Genomic DNA, 14,556 nt, shown 5'->3' on the forward strand with positions numbered 1-14,556 from the left:
GATTGAGGATGAAGATAAGGGTATTTTAGACAATAAAACCATATATTTTAATTTTTTGTCTTTCTTGGAATATTAGTTCAAACTACATGGAATTTATGGAATAAGACTTTTAAGAGTGTCATTCTTGGAACAAAACTCTTCTATAAGGGACTAATCTTTAATTTGTCACCCAATGTTTTAAGTTTCAACAATTGAGTCACTCCGGACCAATTCCGATCAATTTTACGACGGGAATTGATGACATGTCATAATTTTACCATTGTGGAATAGAAAATAAAAAAAATCCACATGGAATATGAAAGTTAAAAAACCAGAAAAAAAATTTAAAAAAAGAAGAAGAAAAGAATCAATCCCAAGAACACAGCTCCACCCAATCTCAAATCCACTCAATCTAAAACCCAACAAAACACCAAATCGTAATCCAATTTAAGCCATGAATCCACCAAATTGAAACTATGAGTCCACTATGTGAAGAGACAAACCCAATTGCTACTTTTTCTAATTGCAATGGCCTCTCCAGAAGTGGAATCTCAAATTTTTTTCCCATGGGTAATATGTCAAAATTCATGGTTTGTGTTGTCATCTTGCACCATCAATCTATCAGTTACATACAATAGATTTCCTCAGGCGTAGAAGATTCCTCCTCATCTGGCGCTGAGAAACCCCACTCCGGTGTCGATAAAGCCTCCGGCTCCGGAGAAAAATCTGCTTCTGACGCACTTGAACTAGCCAAGGGGAAACGTCCATTAGAGGTTAGCCAAGACGTTTTTGTATTGGTTTGGATCCAACGTCATAACAAAACGATAATTCCTCTTGGCTTTATGGATTCTAGGTAGAGATGGAGTGACGGAGAATTAGGTTTTTTATTTTTTTTAAGGTGACTTTTTTTTAGTTTTTTTACTTCAAAAAATTAACGCAGAATTGCTACATCAGTTAATTACACATCACTTTGGTATAGTTGTGACAGGTCAACAATTTTCGACATAAAATTGATCGAAATGATCTATTTGTCTAAAATTAAAATATTGAATGACCTAAATGAAAGAAAAAAAATTTTGAGTGACTCAATTACAAACGATATTATCTCTGAGTGACCTATCCCAGCTTTTCAGTTTTCCCCGTGAAATAAATTCCGCAAACCCTAATTTCCCACTTCTCCCTTTCCCCATGATCTGCCGCTCCTGAATCCAACAGATCAAACCTACCATCTCCAAGAATGACAACCAGGCTCAGGAAGAACCGAAAGAAGCGTGGCCATGTGAGCGCAGGCCACGGTCGTATTGGAAAGCACCGAAAGCATCCTGGAGGTCGAGGTAATGCCGGAGGAATGCACCACCACCGTATCATGTTCGACAAGTACCATCCTGGTTATTTCGGTAAAGTAGGTATGCGCTACGTAACAAGTTCTACTGCCCGATCACCAACGTCGATAAGCTCTGGTCGATGGTACCCCAAGACATCAAGGAATAGGCATCCAAGGATAATGTGCCCATGCTTGATGTTACTCAATTCGGGTACTTTAAGGTGTTGGGGAAGGGAGTCTTGCCGGAAAACAAGCCGATCGTAGTGAAGGCCAAGCTCATTTCCAAGATTGCCGAGAAGAAGATTAAGGAGAATGGCGGAGCTGTGGTGCTTGCTGCTTAGGTTCGGCGCCTGATTTTTGTGTAAGGTTTCATATTTCCGCTTTTTTGAGTATATCAAGACATTTTTCTTGTGGTAGCTGGCTGTTTAGGGATCACTGTTACGGGATGGATCTTTTATCATGTTTTTTTTTTTATGGCAAAGATTATATGTTTTTGCTAATCATGTTTTTGTGGAGTCTGATATGAGTTGATTGTTCCTTGGTTTATTCTTGATTATGCATCACTATTCGTGTGATTCTAGCTAAATGAATGTTATTCGCCACAAACAAATAGTTTGTCCATTATGTGGTTAAGAGCTGGTTTTCTTTTCATCCTGGCTAATGTTATTAGTTTGTGTTATTTGTTGGGGAATGATAATTGAATATGTAAAGACATTGGGACTTTTTTAGACTTTACAAGAAGGGGGGAAGGGCCCTTAGGAGGAATAAGAAAGAAGATTATTCAACCAATTTAGTTGAAATGCAGGTGATGATACTTCTTATATTTGGTTGTGTAATGTTTATTCTCTGTTTCCATGTGTTTGAATTGTTCAAAATAAGCTGCCTTTGTTCAGGTGTTGTGTTGGGAATTTTTAGCTTGGATTTTATTTGTAATGTTGGATAATCTTCATTTACATATCCTGTTCTGTGTGGTTGAGGTGGATCTATGTGGAGTGAGTGATGAAACTTCAATTGTCAATAATAATCTTTGTGATGCAGGAGTATCCAATGAGCGTAACAAGGCCCACTTTTAATTGATCTTTTATTTTTATTGTTATTATTTTTATTAGTCATGTGACTGTCATGTGCTGTTAGGTTTTATAACCCTAGTATAAAAGCTCCTTTAAGGGTCTTTGTAAAGAACTTTTTTTGGACGACTTAACTTTCAGAACCAGAACGGACAAGAAGCCTATTTTGCTCAACTTTGATTTCGTCGTTTCTTTTCTCCATTTTTTCTGCATCAAATTGGTATCGAAACCATGGTTGGCCGTGGTAGGGGACGTGGTGGAAGAGGAAATCAGTTCCAACCAACAGAGATGGCTGAGATGAGACGTATGATTGAAGATCTGTCGCGGGCGGTGCAAACCCTTCAACGACGGGAGCATGCGGGAGCCCGTATGGAGATTCTGAAAGGCAATCGCGACCCTTTTGACATACCAGAAGGTAGTCTAGAAGGTGAAGAAACAGAAGGAGACGAGGAGAATCCATTTCATGAAACTGAACACTTCAATAATGTGAATCGGGGTGGAATAGAAGATAGATTGGTGCGTGCGCTTGATTTGAATGGTGGAGGAATTAAAATCGAAGTTGCTGATTTCTTTGGGAAGATGCATGCAGAGGACTATTTGGACTGGGAAGCTAGTTTGGAGAATTATTTTGAGTGGAAACCCATGGCAGATGAGAGGAAAGTGCTATTTGTGAAGCTTAAATTGAAGGGTACTGCGCTTCAATGGTGGAAGCGAGTTGAGGAGCAGCGAGCCCGACAAGGCAAGTCAAAAATCAGCACATGGGACCATATGAAGGTTAAGATGAGGAAACAGTTTTTACCGACTGATTATGCGATGGAGTTATATGAAAAGTATAATTCGTTGAGGCAACGAGGCATGACGGTGGAAGAATACACATCTGAATTCATCAATCTATCTATTCGAGTTGGTTTAAACAAACGAGAGGAATGAACAGCTGACCTCTCGATATTTTTCGGGCTTGAACCAATCGATTAGGGATGAAATGGGTGTGGTCTTGTTGAATTTAGAAGATGCTAGACAATATGCCTTAATGGCCGAGAGAAGGGTTTTGCGTTATGGTGCGAGACGACCATTGTCTGGACGTGTTGATGGGGCACTACAGAGAAATACGAATGCTGGTCGAAGTAACTGGACTGAGCAATCAGCCCCAAACAGTAACTGAGGAGCTGCTAATAATAGTCAAAAAGGTGGTAGAGGTATTGGAATGATTGATATGGGTGAAAAAAAGAAAGGCAAGTTCGATGCAGGGCAACCAAAATGCTTCTAGTTCAAACAGATCAAGGGCTGACAGTACTTCGCAAGTTCGTTGTTTCACTTGCGGAGAGAAAAGACACACATCTTATACTTGCCCACAGCGAAGAGTTAACTTAGTAGAGTTTGGGGATGAGGAGGAACTCATTGAGCCTATATACGATGAATATGTTGATGAAGAGGAGAATGTTGATGTTCTTCCAGTAGAAGGAGAGTCTTTGGTAGTGAGGAGAGTAATGATATCGCCCAAAATTGTAGAAGAAGAGGATTGGAGAAGGCGCAATATTTTTCGCACTCGTGTTTTTTGTAGTAGTAAGGTTTGTAATGTTATTCTTGATGGGGGTAGTAGCGAGAACATCATTTCAAAGGAAGCTGTGGAGAAATTGAGGTTGCCAACTGTGAAGCATCCTAGCCCCTACAAGATTGCTTGGTTTCGAAAAGGAAATGAGGTACCAGTTACTTCTTGTTGCTTGGTTAAATTTACTATGGGTAATGATCTTGAAGATAAGGCTTGGTGTGACATAGTACCCATGGATGCATGCCACATTTTGTTGGGAAGGCCATGGTTGTATGACAAAGATATGGTCCATTACACTAGAGCTAACACATATACTTTTAAAAAAGGGAGTAGAAACTTGACTTTGCACCCTCTGAAGGAAGAAGTGGTGGCCTCGTCAAATACTAGCACGGCTAATACTCTCTTGACTGCCCAACAATTTAAAACAGAGAGTAGAGAATTGGGAGTTATTTATGCGTTGGTAAGTAGGGCTGTAGCAAAGACTCAACAAATTGAATTTCATAGTCATCCACAAGAAATTCAGCAACTGTTGAAGGATTTTCAGGAGCTGGTTGGTGACGAATTACCACAAGGTTTGCCACCAACGAGGAGTATTCAGCATGCCATTGACCTATTACCAGGTGGGGCCTTGCCCAATTTACCAGCTTACAGAATGCCACCTGCACACAGAGCTGAAATGCAAAAACAAGTAGAAGAATTGATTAAAAAAGGCCTGGTGCAAGAAAGCAAGAGTCCTTGCGCTGTTCCAGCCTTACTTACACCAAAAAAAGATGGTTCGTGGAGGATGTGTGTGGATAGTCGCGCCATAAATAAGATTACGGTTAAATACCGCTTTCCTATTCCTCGCTTGGAAGATATGCTAGATATGCTCGTTGGATCAAAGGTGTTTTCCAAGATTGATCTGAGGAGTGGCTATCACCAAATTCGGATGCGAAGTGGCGATGAATGGAAAACTGCCTTCAAGACACCGGATGGACTTTATGAGTGATTAGTGATGCCATTTGGACTTTCAAATGCGCCAAGCACATTTACGCGAGTCATGACGGAGGTACTTAAACCATTCTTGGGATCATTTGTTGTTGTTTACTTTGATGACATCTTAATATATAGTCGGACTAGAGAAGAGCATTTAATCCATTTGCGCCAAGTCATGGAGGTTCTTTGCAAAGAGAAACTCTATGTGAACTTGCAGTAGTGATCTTTCTTGTGCGACAATGTTGTGTTTCTTGGCTTTGTTGTTTCAGCCAATGGTTTGCAACCCTATCCTGAGAAGGTACGAGCTATTAAGGAGTGGCCAATACCACAGTCTATGGGAGACATACGCAGTTTTCATGGATTGGCTTCATTTTATACGAGGTTTATAAGGAACTTCAGCACTATTATGAGTCCAATAACTGCATGTTTGAAAGAATCTGTTTTTAAGTGGTCAAAATATGCACAAAAGGCGTTCGAGCAAATTAAAGTGATGATGACAGAAGCTCCAGTACTTGTTCTACCAGATTTTGGAAAGCTTTTTACTGTGGAGTGTGATGCATCTCATGTGGGTATAGGGGCTGTTCTTAGTCAAGAAGGAAGGCCTATTGAATTTTTCAATGAAAAGTTATCAGAAGCTAAATGTCGTTATTCCACTTATGATTTGGAGTTCTATGCGCTGGTTAGGGCAATTCATCATTGGGAGCATTACCTTGCATACCGGGAGTTTGTTGTCTATTCCGATCACCAAGCGTTAAGGTACTTGAATTCCCAAAAGAAACTTAACTCAAAACATGCTAGATGGAGTTCTTATCTTCAAGCATTTACTTTTTCCCTCAAATATAAAATTGGTGAGTCCAATAAAGTTACTGATGCTTTGAGTAGACGCTCTTTACTATTGACCGTGATGCACAAGTGATTGGGTTTGAAGAGTTGAAAACTCAGTATAAAACAGACCCATATTTCAGTCCTATCGTGGCTGACTTACAAGGGCCAGTAGGGAGAAAGAAATTGCCATATATGATGCATGATGGGTACTTGTTTAAAGGCAATCAGTTGTGCATTCTAGAGGGATCATTGCGTGAACAGATTATCAGAGAACTTCATAGCAATGGTTTAGGGGGACATTTCGACAGGGACAACACAATGGCCATGGTGGCTGATCGCTATTATTGGCCAAAGATGTATACAGATGTGGAGAGGTTAATCAAGAGGTGCCAAAATTGTCAATTTGGTAAAGGGAGTTCACAAAATACTGGCTTGTACACTCCATTACCAACACCAGATATTCCTTGGGTCCACCTTAGCATGGATTTTGTGTTGGGACTTCCAAAAACAGCAAGAGGACACGACTCTATCTTTGTAGTAGTGGATCGGTTCTCTAAAATGGCACATTTTATTCCTTGTTCAAGGACTACTGATGCCACACATGTTGCTGAGTTGTTCTTTAATGAAGTGGTGAGACTGCATGGTGTTCCAACTTCAATAGTCTCTGATATGGATGTGAAGTTCGTAGGGCATTTTTGGAGGACTTTGTGGAGGAAACTTGGGACTGAATTAAGATATTCTAGCACTTGTCATCCACAAACAAATGGCCAAACGGAGGTAGTCAACCGAAGCTTGGGTAATTTGTTGAGATGTCTTGTTGGAAGCTATGTGAAGTCCTGGGATTCTATTATCCCGCAAGCTGAATTTGCCTACAATAACTCAGTGAATAGGACTACAAAGAAAACACCTTTTGAGGCGGCTTATGGACTCAAACCCCAGCATGTTCTTGATCTAGTACCATTACCGCCAGAAGCCAGAGTGAGTGAAGATGGAGATTTTTTGCATATCATATTAAAAATGTTCATGAGGAAGTGAAGGGAGCAATTACTGCTAGTAATGAGGCTTACGCCACATCAGCTAATAAACATCAGCGAGCTAAGGACTTTGAAGAGGGTGATATGGTGTTGGTGCACTTGAAGCGTGACAGATTTCCTAAAGGTACTTATCATAAGCTGAAATCGAGAAAGTTTGGGCCATGTAAGGTGTTGAAGAAAATTAGCTCAAATGCATATATGTTGGAGCTGCCACCAGAGTTGCAAATTAGCCCTATCTTCAATGTGTCCGATTTGTAGGAATTTGAATGATTTGATGGGGAATCAATTTCAGCAGAGGCACAAGTTGAGCAACTTCCACAGGTGCAACCAGATATAGTTGAGGATATATTGGACATCAAAGAAGTGAAGTCAAGGAGGAGCAACCAATATAGGCGATTCCTAGTAAAGTGGTTGGGTAAACCAGCTAGTGAAAGTACATGGATTGCTGAAGAAGAATTGAAGAGAATTGACCCAGAGGTGCATGCTGAAGTTGTGGAGACCTTCTCACCAGAGCTGAGTTTTTTCAAACGCGGAGGAATTGATGTAGGAGCATCCAAGGAGCGTAACAAGGCCCACTTTTAATTGATCTTTTATTTTTATTCTTATTATTTTTATTAGTCATGTGACTGTCATGTGCTGTTAGGTTTTATAACCCTAGTATAAAAGCTCCTTTAAGGGTCTTTGTAAAGAACTTTTTTTGGACGACTTAACTTTCAGAACCAGAATGGCTGTACAAGAAGCCTATTTTGCTCAACTTTGATTTCGTCGTTTCTTTTCTCCATTTTTTCTGCATCACTTTGGCTTCTTGCTCAAAATCTGTTTTTCTATAATGGCTCTTCTTTTTAGTTTTTACCAGTCTCTTCTTTTCAGTATATTTCAATTGCTTGAATGGTTTTGTTCAGGAGCTCTCCAAATATTGTCCCCCATTTAAATCCTCAATCGATGTTGCACGTGGGATATTCATTGATCAACGGGCAGCTGTATGTGATTTTTAACATGAGAGTAAGAAATTGGGGGACGAAAAATTTTCCTTTGTTAAGTTTGAGGCTTTATGTTAAGTGATAGTGCAAAGAATATTAGGTTAGTTGATTTGGAATCTCCTGTATCTCAATCATTTTCATGCCCATTACAGCGGCTTTTTCATCTTCCTTTTGGTTTGAACTTGTTGAATTCGTTTGGTTGCACATCTCTCATCTTCTTGATCCAGGTAAGTATGTAATATATTGTTGTGCGCGCTCTATTTATATGTGAAACCCTTCATCGCTCCTTGATTTAACCAATGTGGGATGTTTCATAACTTCATATAATCATAATTAAATTTGCACATATTAAATTTTTACATGATAAGTTATTTGGAATAATTGGGCTAAACAAATCATCAAAATTATAAGAATACAAAATCCAGATCAAACCATGATCACCAAAGTGATTGATGATCATCTTTGAAAGTTTAGAAATGGTAGCTTTGACACCACTACTTCGAGAGGGTGCAGGAGCCAATATATTTCCCATCACTTGTATAGCCAGCTTTCGACCTCCATCACAGGGCTACCCACACCACAAATGTACCATTTTTTGCCTGAACTCCCCAGCACAATTTTGTCTTTACCAGTAGTGAGGGACTCATTTGCTGGTGGCACAATACAGTTTTGGAACCAGTTCCATTCACTTTGAACACATTGTGATTTTCCAACAGCATAGTTAAAAACTACAAACATTACATCCCATTTTAAATTAGTCAATTTTCAATCCAAAAGAATCTAAAATAAGCGTGTGTGTGTGTGTGTGTATATATATACACACACACACACACATATACACACACACAAAAAAGGACAAAAATATGAGGAAGATAGTTACTTTACCTAATGTATCTCCAACCATGAAGTCCTTGCCCTGTGCCCAATTTTTGTAATTGAACCAGGTCATCCACCCGGCCTGATCACCAACAATGAATTCCTTAGCCAACGTGGATGTTGAAACAAATGCAGCAACCAGCGAAAAGATAGCAACAATGCGGGAGGAAGCCATTGATTTTTCGCTTCAAATTCTATCTCCAATGTTTCTTGGAGGCTAGATGTTGATGAATATGAGGATCTCTCAGAGATTATTTATAGGATTTGGGAATGGCAAGTCCGAACAACAAATGCTGGCCAAGGACGGGCAAGGGGGTTTGGATTAGACAAGCAAAATGTTCAATTGCTCATTTGTACGACAAAAACCCAGCAATCGCAAACTGAGAATGTGGTTTAGGGGAACAGCATTTTCCAGTAACAAAATCAATTAACTACTGAAAATTAATGCTTTATGTTATCTAGTTATCTTATTGCAAGAATAACTAATTGAAATACAAAGTAGCCAAAGATTCTGCAATATTTCTTGTCTCATTCACTCTTTGGACTCACTGGGGCCTCCCCATGTCCTTATCCTGTCTTCTGCAATGGATGCCTGCATTTGCGACGTCGCATATATGAGATTAAGCACAATTCAATATTGGTGTACTGGCTAGCTACTAGAGCTAGACAATATATGTACTATTATATACATGCATGCGTACCTCTTTGTTCCAGTTGGTTCTGTAAATCATCCAGAAAAGAATACAAGTTTGTAGAATGGTCCCGCACATCATTCCCCACCAAATCCCCTGAAAGATTATTGAAAATGATATTTACTTTCAGTTTCAGACCAACAAATTAAACACATACTTCATTCGATCAATTGATTTAATGGATGCTAACCTTGACACCAAAGTCAAGCTTGTAACCCAATAAGAGGCCTAATGGAATTCCAACCACATAGTAGCATCCTATGTTCACATAAGCTACAACAGCTTGCCATCCTGCCCCAATAGCCACCCCTTCAAAAAACAGAGAAACCAGAACAAAAAGTTACAAGGACTTAATTAGTAATTATGTGTATATATAAATATATATGTATATATCTCATGGATATTCCAATTAATACTTACCAGAGAGGACAGGTTGGATAGTGTTGATGACAATACAAGCAGCGAGAAATGGGTTTAGCTCTTTAACAAGTTGTTTGACTGGGGTACTGCTTGTAAATAGAGAAGGGTAACTGTCTTTTGTTATCAGCAGGAGAATTGCCAACGCAATACCGATGGCAGCTGATGTTATTACAGCAACTGTTAATGAAAATTTAGCTGTTCTGGGATGACCTGCTCCTAGTTCATTGGAGACTCTCACACTAGAAATGAATTTGTTAGAATCATGTGAACATCGATCATGACGGATTTTTGGTTGAATTATTGAAAAATTAAGCTTGATGGAGCACAAACCTTATGGCAGCATTCATTCCAATAGCTACCATGAGTGTCCATCCTAATATGTTCATGCTATAAACAACAAAAAGAGCATCAAAAAAAATAATTAATATAAAGAGAAAATTACAGAAAGAAAAAGACATATCATGAGAAAGGAAGTCGAAACCAAAGTTTTGTTTTGGTATTTTCACTATTTGGTATGCATTTTATTATTGGGATTTGGTGGCTCCCCAAATCCTTATTATTGTGCATTGGTTTGAGCTGATACATGATTACATATTTACATGTGATCGTCAGTCAGACATGGTTAAATGATTCCCCATAGAGAAATTAAAAGTGTTATGCATATTTTTTTTTTTTTTTAATCTTGAGTTGATACCCATTTGCTCTAACTTCCAACCACTTTCCTTTTTTTAGTTAGTCTAAATTCAATGTTTCAAGTTCACATATACGATAAGATCCCACATATAGAAAACAAAATTTGATTTTATGGTCACATGCACGGAGAGCCCCATAGAGGCTATACAAATTGGACCCGAATTCGTCTTTTTGTCTTCTCTGACTAACAAAAAGTATGGTCTGACATTTTGAACATATTTTTGGCTGGACGTGCGTGTATATATAGATATATATAATATACTTGAGAATTAAATATTGTAATAGATGTCGAGATTGACAAATCCACAACTACACAAAAAGTTAACCACGTCTCTATGAATAATTCAGATGACACTCATATATGTGATATTTCATAGAGGTATCAAGTTTGAGTCTCTCTCTCCCCTTCCCATGTATTCAAAAATGACACAAAGAAAGAAACCCTGAGGGGTAGCTCAGCTGGTAAGACCTGGACAGTTACACTGACAGGTCCAAGGTTCGAGCCCCCAAAGGGCCACTGGAGGCTTACATGGTCGTTAACTTCAGGGCCCGTGGGATTAGTCGAGGTGCGCGTAAAGCTGGCCCGGACACCCACGATAATCAAAAAAAAAAAAAAAAAAAAAAAATGACACAAAGAATATGCATTAATTAGTATAATTAGTTCATGAAGGGAGATTATAAACACTCACCATATGGACAAGGCGTCCACAGAAACTTCTGCATCCTTTAGATACCCTGCGAACAGAATTAATACAAAGAAATACCATACTTCCAAGCTGCACAAATATATCTTCATTATTAGTTTAAATAAATACTCTCTGTATTTTTCTAAAAACCTATTAAATAAAAAGAGATCAAAATTCAGAACAAACAAAAGGAAAACGCACGCACCAAAGCATCACCGCTGATGCGAGCGATAGCTTAACAAAGCCCCAAAGATTGTGAAACGCCTTGATCGAAAATCCAGACCATGCTCGTCCACATGTGCCGCTAACGATATACAAAAACTGCGACAAGTCGATGAACCACCAAGACGCGTTCAGCACAACCGCCGCACCGACGAGTCCCCAATGCAATTTCAACATCAATAACCAGCTAAAAACCGTGTGCAGAACCAAGGCCGCAGCAGCTATCAGCGACATCACCATCATCTTGCTCTGCGCCTGCAAGAACTTCGCTATCGGAAAATTGATTGCGTAAGCGAACAGCTGTGGTATCATGTACAAAGATAGTGTCCCCGCCGCCTTTGATATCTCTGCCGTTTGACCGATTAGCCTCAAAATCCGTCCGGCGAATATGTATACCGAGCTAAGACACAGAGCTGTAGTGATTAGTATAATCCACGATCTCTGCATATACACTCCTAACATATCGACTTGTCCTGCTCCATATGCTTGACCGCACAGTGTCTCTAATGCACTCCCCATGCCAAGCTGATCGATCGCACAACAAGATTTAATTCGTTAGCCCTAGTTTCGATTCGGATTTCGAATTACTACCTGTTTTTCTATAAAATTAAATTTTTTTTGAAGAAATGAAATCGACGCACCATAAGGCCGAAGGAGAATCCGGCGATGACGGAGTTCTCGATGGAGACCGCGGCGAGTTCGAGTGTGCCGACCTGGCCGGCGAAGGTTTGTGTGATGGCGCCAAGGGAGTATTGGCAGAGAGAGGTGAAGATGGCAGGGGCGGCGAGGTACCAGAGCTTCTTGACTTCCTTGTTGAACTCTCTAAAGAAATCACGGACGCCATTGATCGGAGGGATATCTTCGACTTCGGAAGCGAAGGAGGTGTTTGTTGTTTGGCTTGGAAGCAACTGGTGTTGGTCTTCGTGGACTCTCGGAGATAGGAGTGACTGATTAACATCCTCCATGTTCCGGAGACACACAGAGACGTTCACGCCAAAAACGACTGGGGCCAAGTTTGCATGAAAGTGCCATTATATAATTGCTTTTAAATCATTAGGTTTTTCATAAACTTGTTTAAAAAATAAATCGGACGAACTACTAGCTATAATGTGTTGTAATTACCCTCAAATCACCCTCCAAATTATACTTTTTTTACGGTATCATTTAGAATTTTAGATCATCGTAATGTTAATCGATGATTTTGAAAAACAAAATCATAAATTTTAAACATTAAACTTTAAATCCTAAACCTCAAATTCTAAACCTTACATTCTAAACCATACACTAAACTCTAAATCCTGAAAAAAAAAATTTACTAAGACCTAAAGCCACAAGGGACCAAAACGTGAAGAGACAAAAACTTAAGAATACTCAGACTAAATTTACCATTTGGTCTCTTTAAACTTATTTTCTACAAAAGCCAAACAGAGAATGACAAAAAAAAGAAGGAAAATAAGACCAAAAGGAATCAAAGTATCAAACAGAGAAGACAAATCCTTATATATAAAAATGTATCGAACTTTTATTGTCAGTCTATTAAATTAATTAAAATATTGTTTAATATTTCTTTACTATTTATTTCAATCTGTTATAAGTTAAAAGCATAATATCCCTACACGTAATTTGTCACAATAATTTTCAATAGCAAAAATGCCACAATAATTTTTATCTCCCACTTTCTTTTTCTCTTCTACTTTCATGATTTTATCATCTCTCCTTTAATCACAAATAGATAAATAAATCATTCATATTCACGAATTACATTGAAAATGAATGATATTACATTTTTTTTGCAGAAAAGAAATGCAATTACATTTTTTTTTTTTGCATACATACATGCAATTACATTGTTTTTCTACACACATACATGCAATTCCTTTTTTTTTTGGGTCCAAACAGACTTGCGATTACATTGTTTTGAATGTAATTTTCAGAATAGATAAATATAAGCTATAGGAAAAAATAGTCCACAAAAGCATATTCATTCAAATGATTGTAAACACAGTTTTACATTGTTTTCAATACAGTGTAACTTCCAAATATGTAAAATGTTGCTGAAGGTGGATGTGGGTGGAGCATTACTAGAGGTGGCTGGATGCCCGGATCAACAAATTACATTGTTTTTAAAACAATGTAATTTGCTCGGGTCGTCAGAATTCGGTAGTTATCTGGCTGGAAAATGGATGGATAAGGTGCGTCTCGACGCTTGGAATCCAAATATGAGGTCGATTTCTGGAGATATCACCAAAGATGGCCAGATCGACGCGGTTTGTGTCATGGTGACCTCCTCCTTTTGGGGCTTTTTCCTGACAATATGAGGGGTGATGGGTGGTGTGGAAGATCGAAAAATGATCGTGGTGGTCGGGTACTTCTTTTTGGTGGGTTGACAGCTCCAATCAATGGCCGGAAGGGAGAGCTACAATGGTGGTGATTCTTTAGGCGTGAGAGTGGGAGGGAGAGAAAGGGGGAAAAGAGAAGAAAATGAGAGAGAGGGAGTGTATATAGAGACAAAATGATGATGTGACATGCTTATGTGGGATGACACATAGGATTGAGAAAAGTTGATCGAACAAAATCTTTAGGACATTTAGCACTGCCGATATAAATAACAAAGATAATATTATCGTTCAAATATTATGTTAGCATATCTCAGGTACACATTGAATCATTGCTCTCCTCCACATGTCATTAATTACTCCTTTGCACGTTAAGGCAATCATCATATCCCTTGCAATTACCACAAATGATCCTGGCTGAAGCATAATTATTTTATTATTATTTTTATAATTATTTTTTTTATTATTTTTATAATTATTTGCAATATGAGATTATTGCTCTAGACCTTTTTAATTTTTTTTTTAAATTATGATCATCTACATGTTTTTTTGGGTAATCATGTGTGGTGTAGGTTTGAGTGTTTGACTTGACAGGACTCAGAATCCAAAACGTGATTAATTATTTGAAAGTAATTAATGGGCACTATAATCAACGAAAGCATCCTGAAATTCTCTGGGAGCTTGGCAACATGCATGCATGATGAAAACATATTTGTTGGGGAGCTGAATTGATGCAACTTGCAAGTCATATATATACACGTTGATATATGTATGTATATAACACACATATAGAACATTTCGATTTTTTAGCTGCTTCAGGTTGATTTTGGCTGTACTACTTGTCTAACAGTCAATGTTCAAATGAATCTCAATCCCCTTCATTCCACGTAGAATGGTA

The 14,556-nt window shown here is 38.6% G+C and overlaps 3 protein-coding genes across 3 annotated transcripts; 1 reads left to right on the forward strand and 2 right to left on the reverse strand.

The window, feature by feature from the left end:
• Positions 1 to 1,093: 1,093 nt before the first annotated feature.
• LOC119999354 (60S ribosomal protein L27a-3) lies at positions 1,094 to 1,849 on the forward strand. The gene is given in 2 exon segments (XM_038846860.1): positions 1,094 to 1,394; positions 1,397 to 1,849. Coding segments are annotated over 2 exon segments (426 nt in total). The 5' UTR covers positions 1,094 to 1,216; the 3' UTR covers positions 1,645 to 1,849.
• A 5,806-nt stretch (positions 1,850 to 7,655) lies between these two features.
• LOC119999355 (blue copper protein 1a-like) lies at positions 7,656 to 8,811 on the reverse strand. Its single transcript, XM_038846861.1, has 2 exons — positions 8,619 to 8,811; positions 7,656 to 8,461 (listed from the first exon to the last, which is right to left on the reverse strand). Exons 1-2 carry the CDS (start codon positions 8,782 to 8,784, stop codon positions 8,265 to 8,267), a joined length of 363 nt encoding a protein of 120 aa, XP_038702789.1. The 5' UTR covers positions 8,785 to 8,811; the 3' UTR covers positions 7,656 to 8,264.
• Positions 8,812 to 8,945: 134 nt separating this feature from the next.
• LOC119999353 (protein DETOXIFICATION 29-like) lies at positions 8,946 to 12,422 on the reverse strand. The gene is made up of 8 exons (XM_038846859.1): positions 11,964 to 12,422; positions 11,306 to 11,847; positions 11,104 to 11,190; positions 10,052 to 10,108; positions 9,722 to 9,960; positions 9,492 to 9,610; positions 9,311 to 9,397; positions 8,946 to 9,201 (listed from the first exon to the last, which is right to left on the reverse strand). The coding sequence occupies exons 1-8, from the start codon at positions 12,285 to 12,287 to the stop codon at positions 9,142 to 9,144; spliced, it is 1,515 nt and encodes a 504-aa protein (XP_038702787.1). The 5' UTR covers positions 12,288 to 12,422; the 3' UTR covers positions 8,946 to 9,141.
• Between the last annotated feature and the right edge of the window lie 2,134 nt (positions 12,423 to 14,556).

This window comes from Tripterygium wilfordii, chromosome 6, assembly GCF_013401445.1.
Source record: "Tripterygium wilfordii isolate XIE 37 chromosome 6, ASM1340144v1, whole genome shotgun sequence".
Taxonomy (NCBI): Eukaryota; Viridiplantae; Streptophyta; class Magnoliopsida; order Celastrales; family Celastraceae; genus Tripterygium; species Tripterygium wilfordii.

What these genes read in the sequence shown, in the direction of transcription:
- LOC119999355 (XM_038846861.1), bottom strand. Translation starts at nt 8,784, where the DNA reads ATGGCTTCCTCCCGCATTGTTGCTATCTTTTCGCTGGTTGCTGCATTT. An exon ending in CATGGTTGGAGATACATTAG is followed by an intron (nt 8,462 to 8,618) that starts GTAAAGTAACTA and finishes TAATGTTTGTAG; the next exon opens with TTTTTAACTATGCTGTTGGA.
- LOC119999353 (XM_038846859.1), bottom strand. Translation starts at nt 12,287, where the DNA reads ATGGAGGATGTTAATCAGTCACTCCTATCTCCGAGAGTCCACGAAGAC. An exon ending in GGAATGAATGCTGCCATAAG is followed by an intron (nt 9,961 to 10,051) that starts GTTTGTGCTCCA and finishes ATTCATTTCTAG; the next exon opens with TGTGAGAGTCTCCAATGAAC. An exon ending in AGCTTGACTTTGGTGTCAAG is followed by an intron (nt 9,398 to 9,491) that starts GTTAGCATCCAT and finishes ATAATCTTTCAG; the next exon opens with GGGATTTGGTGGGGAATGAT.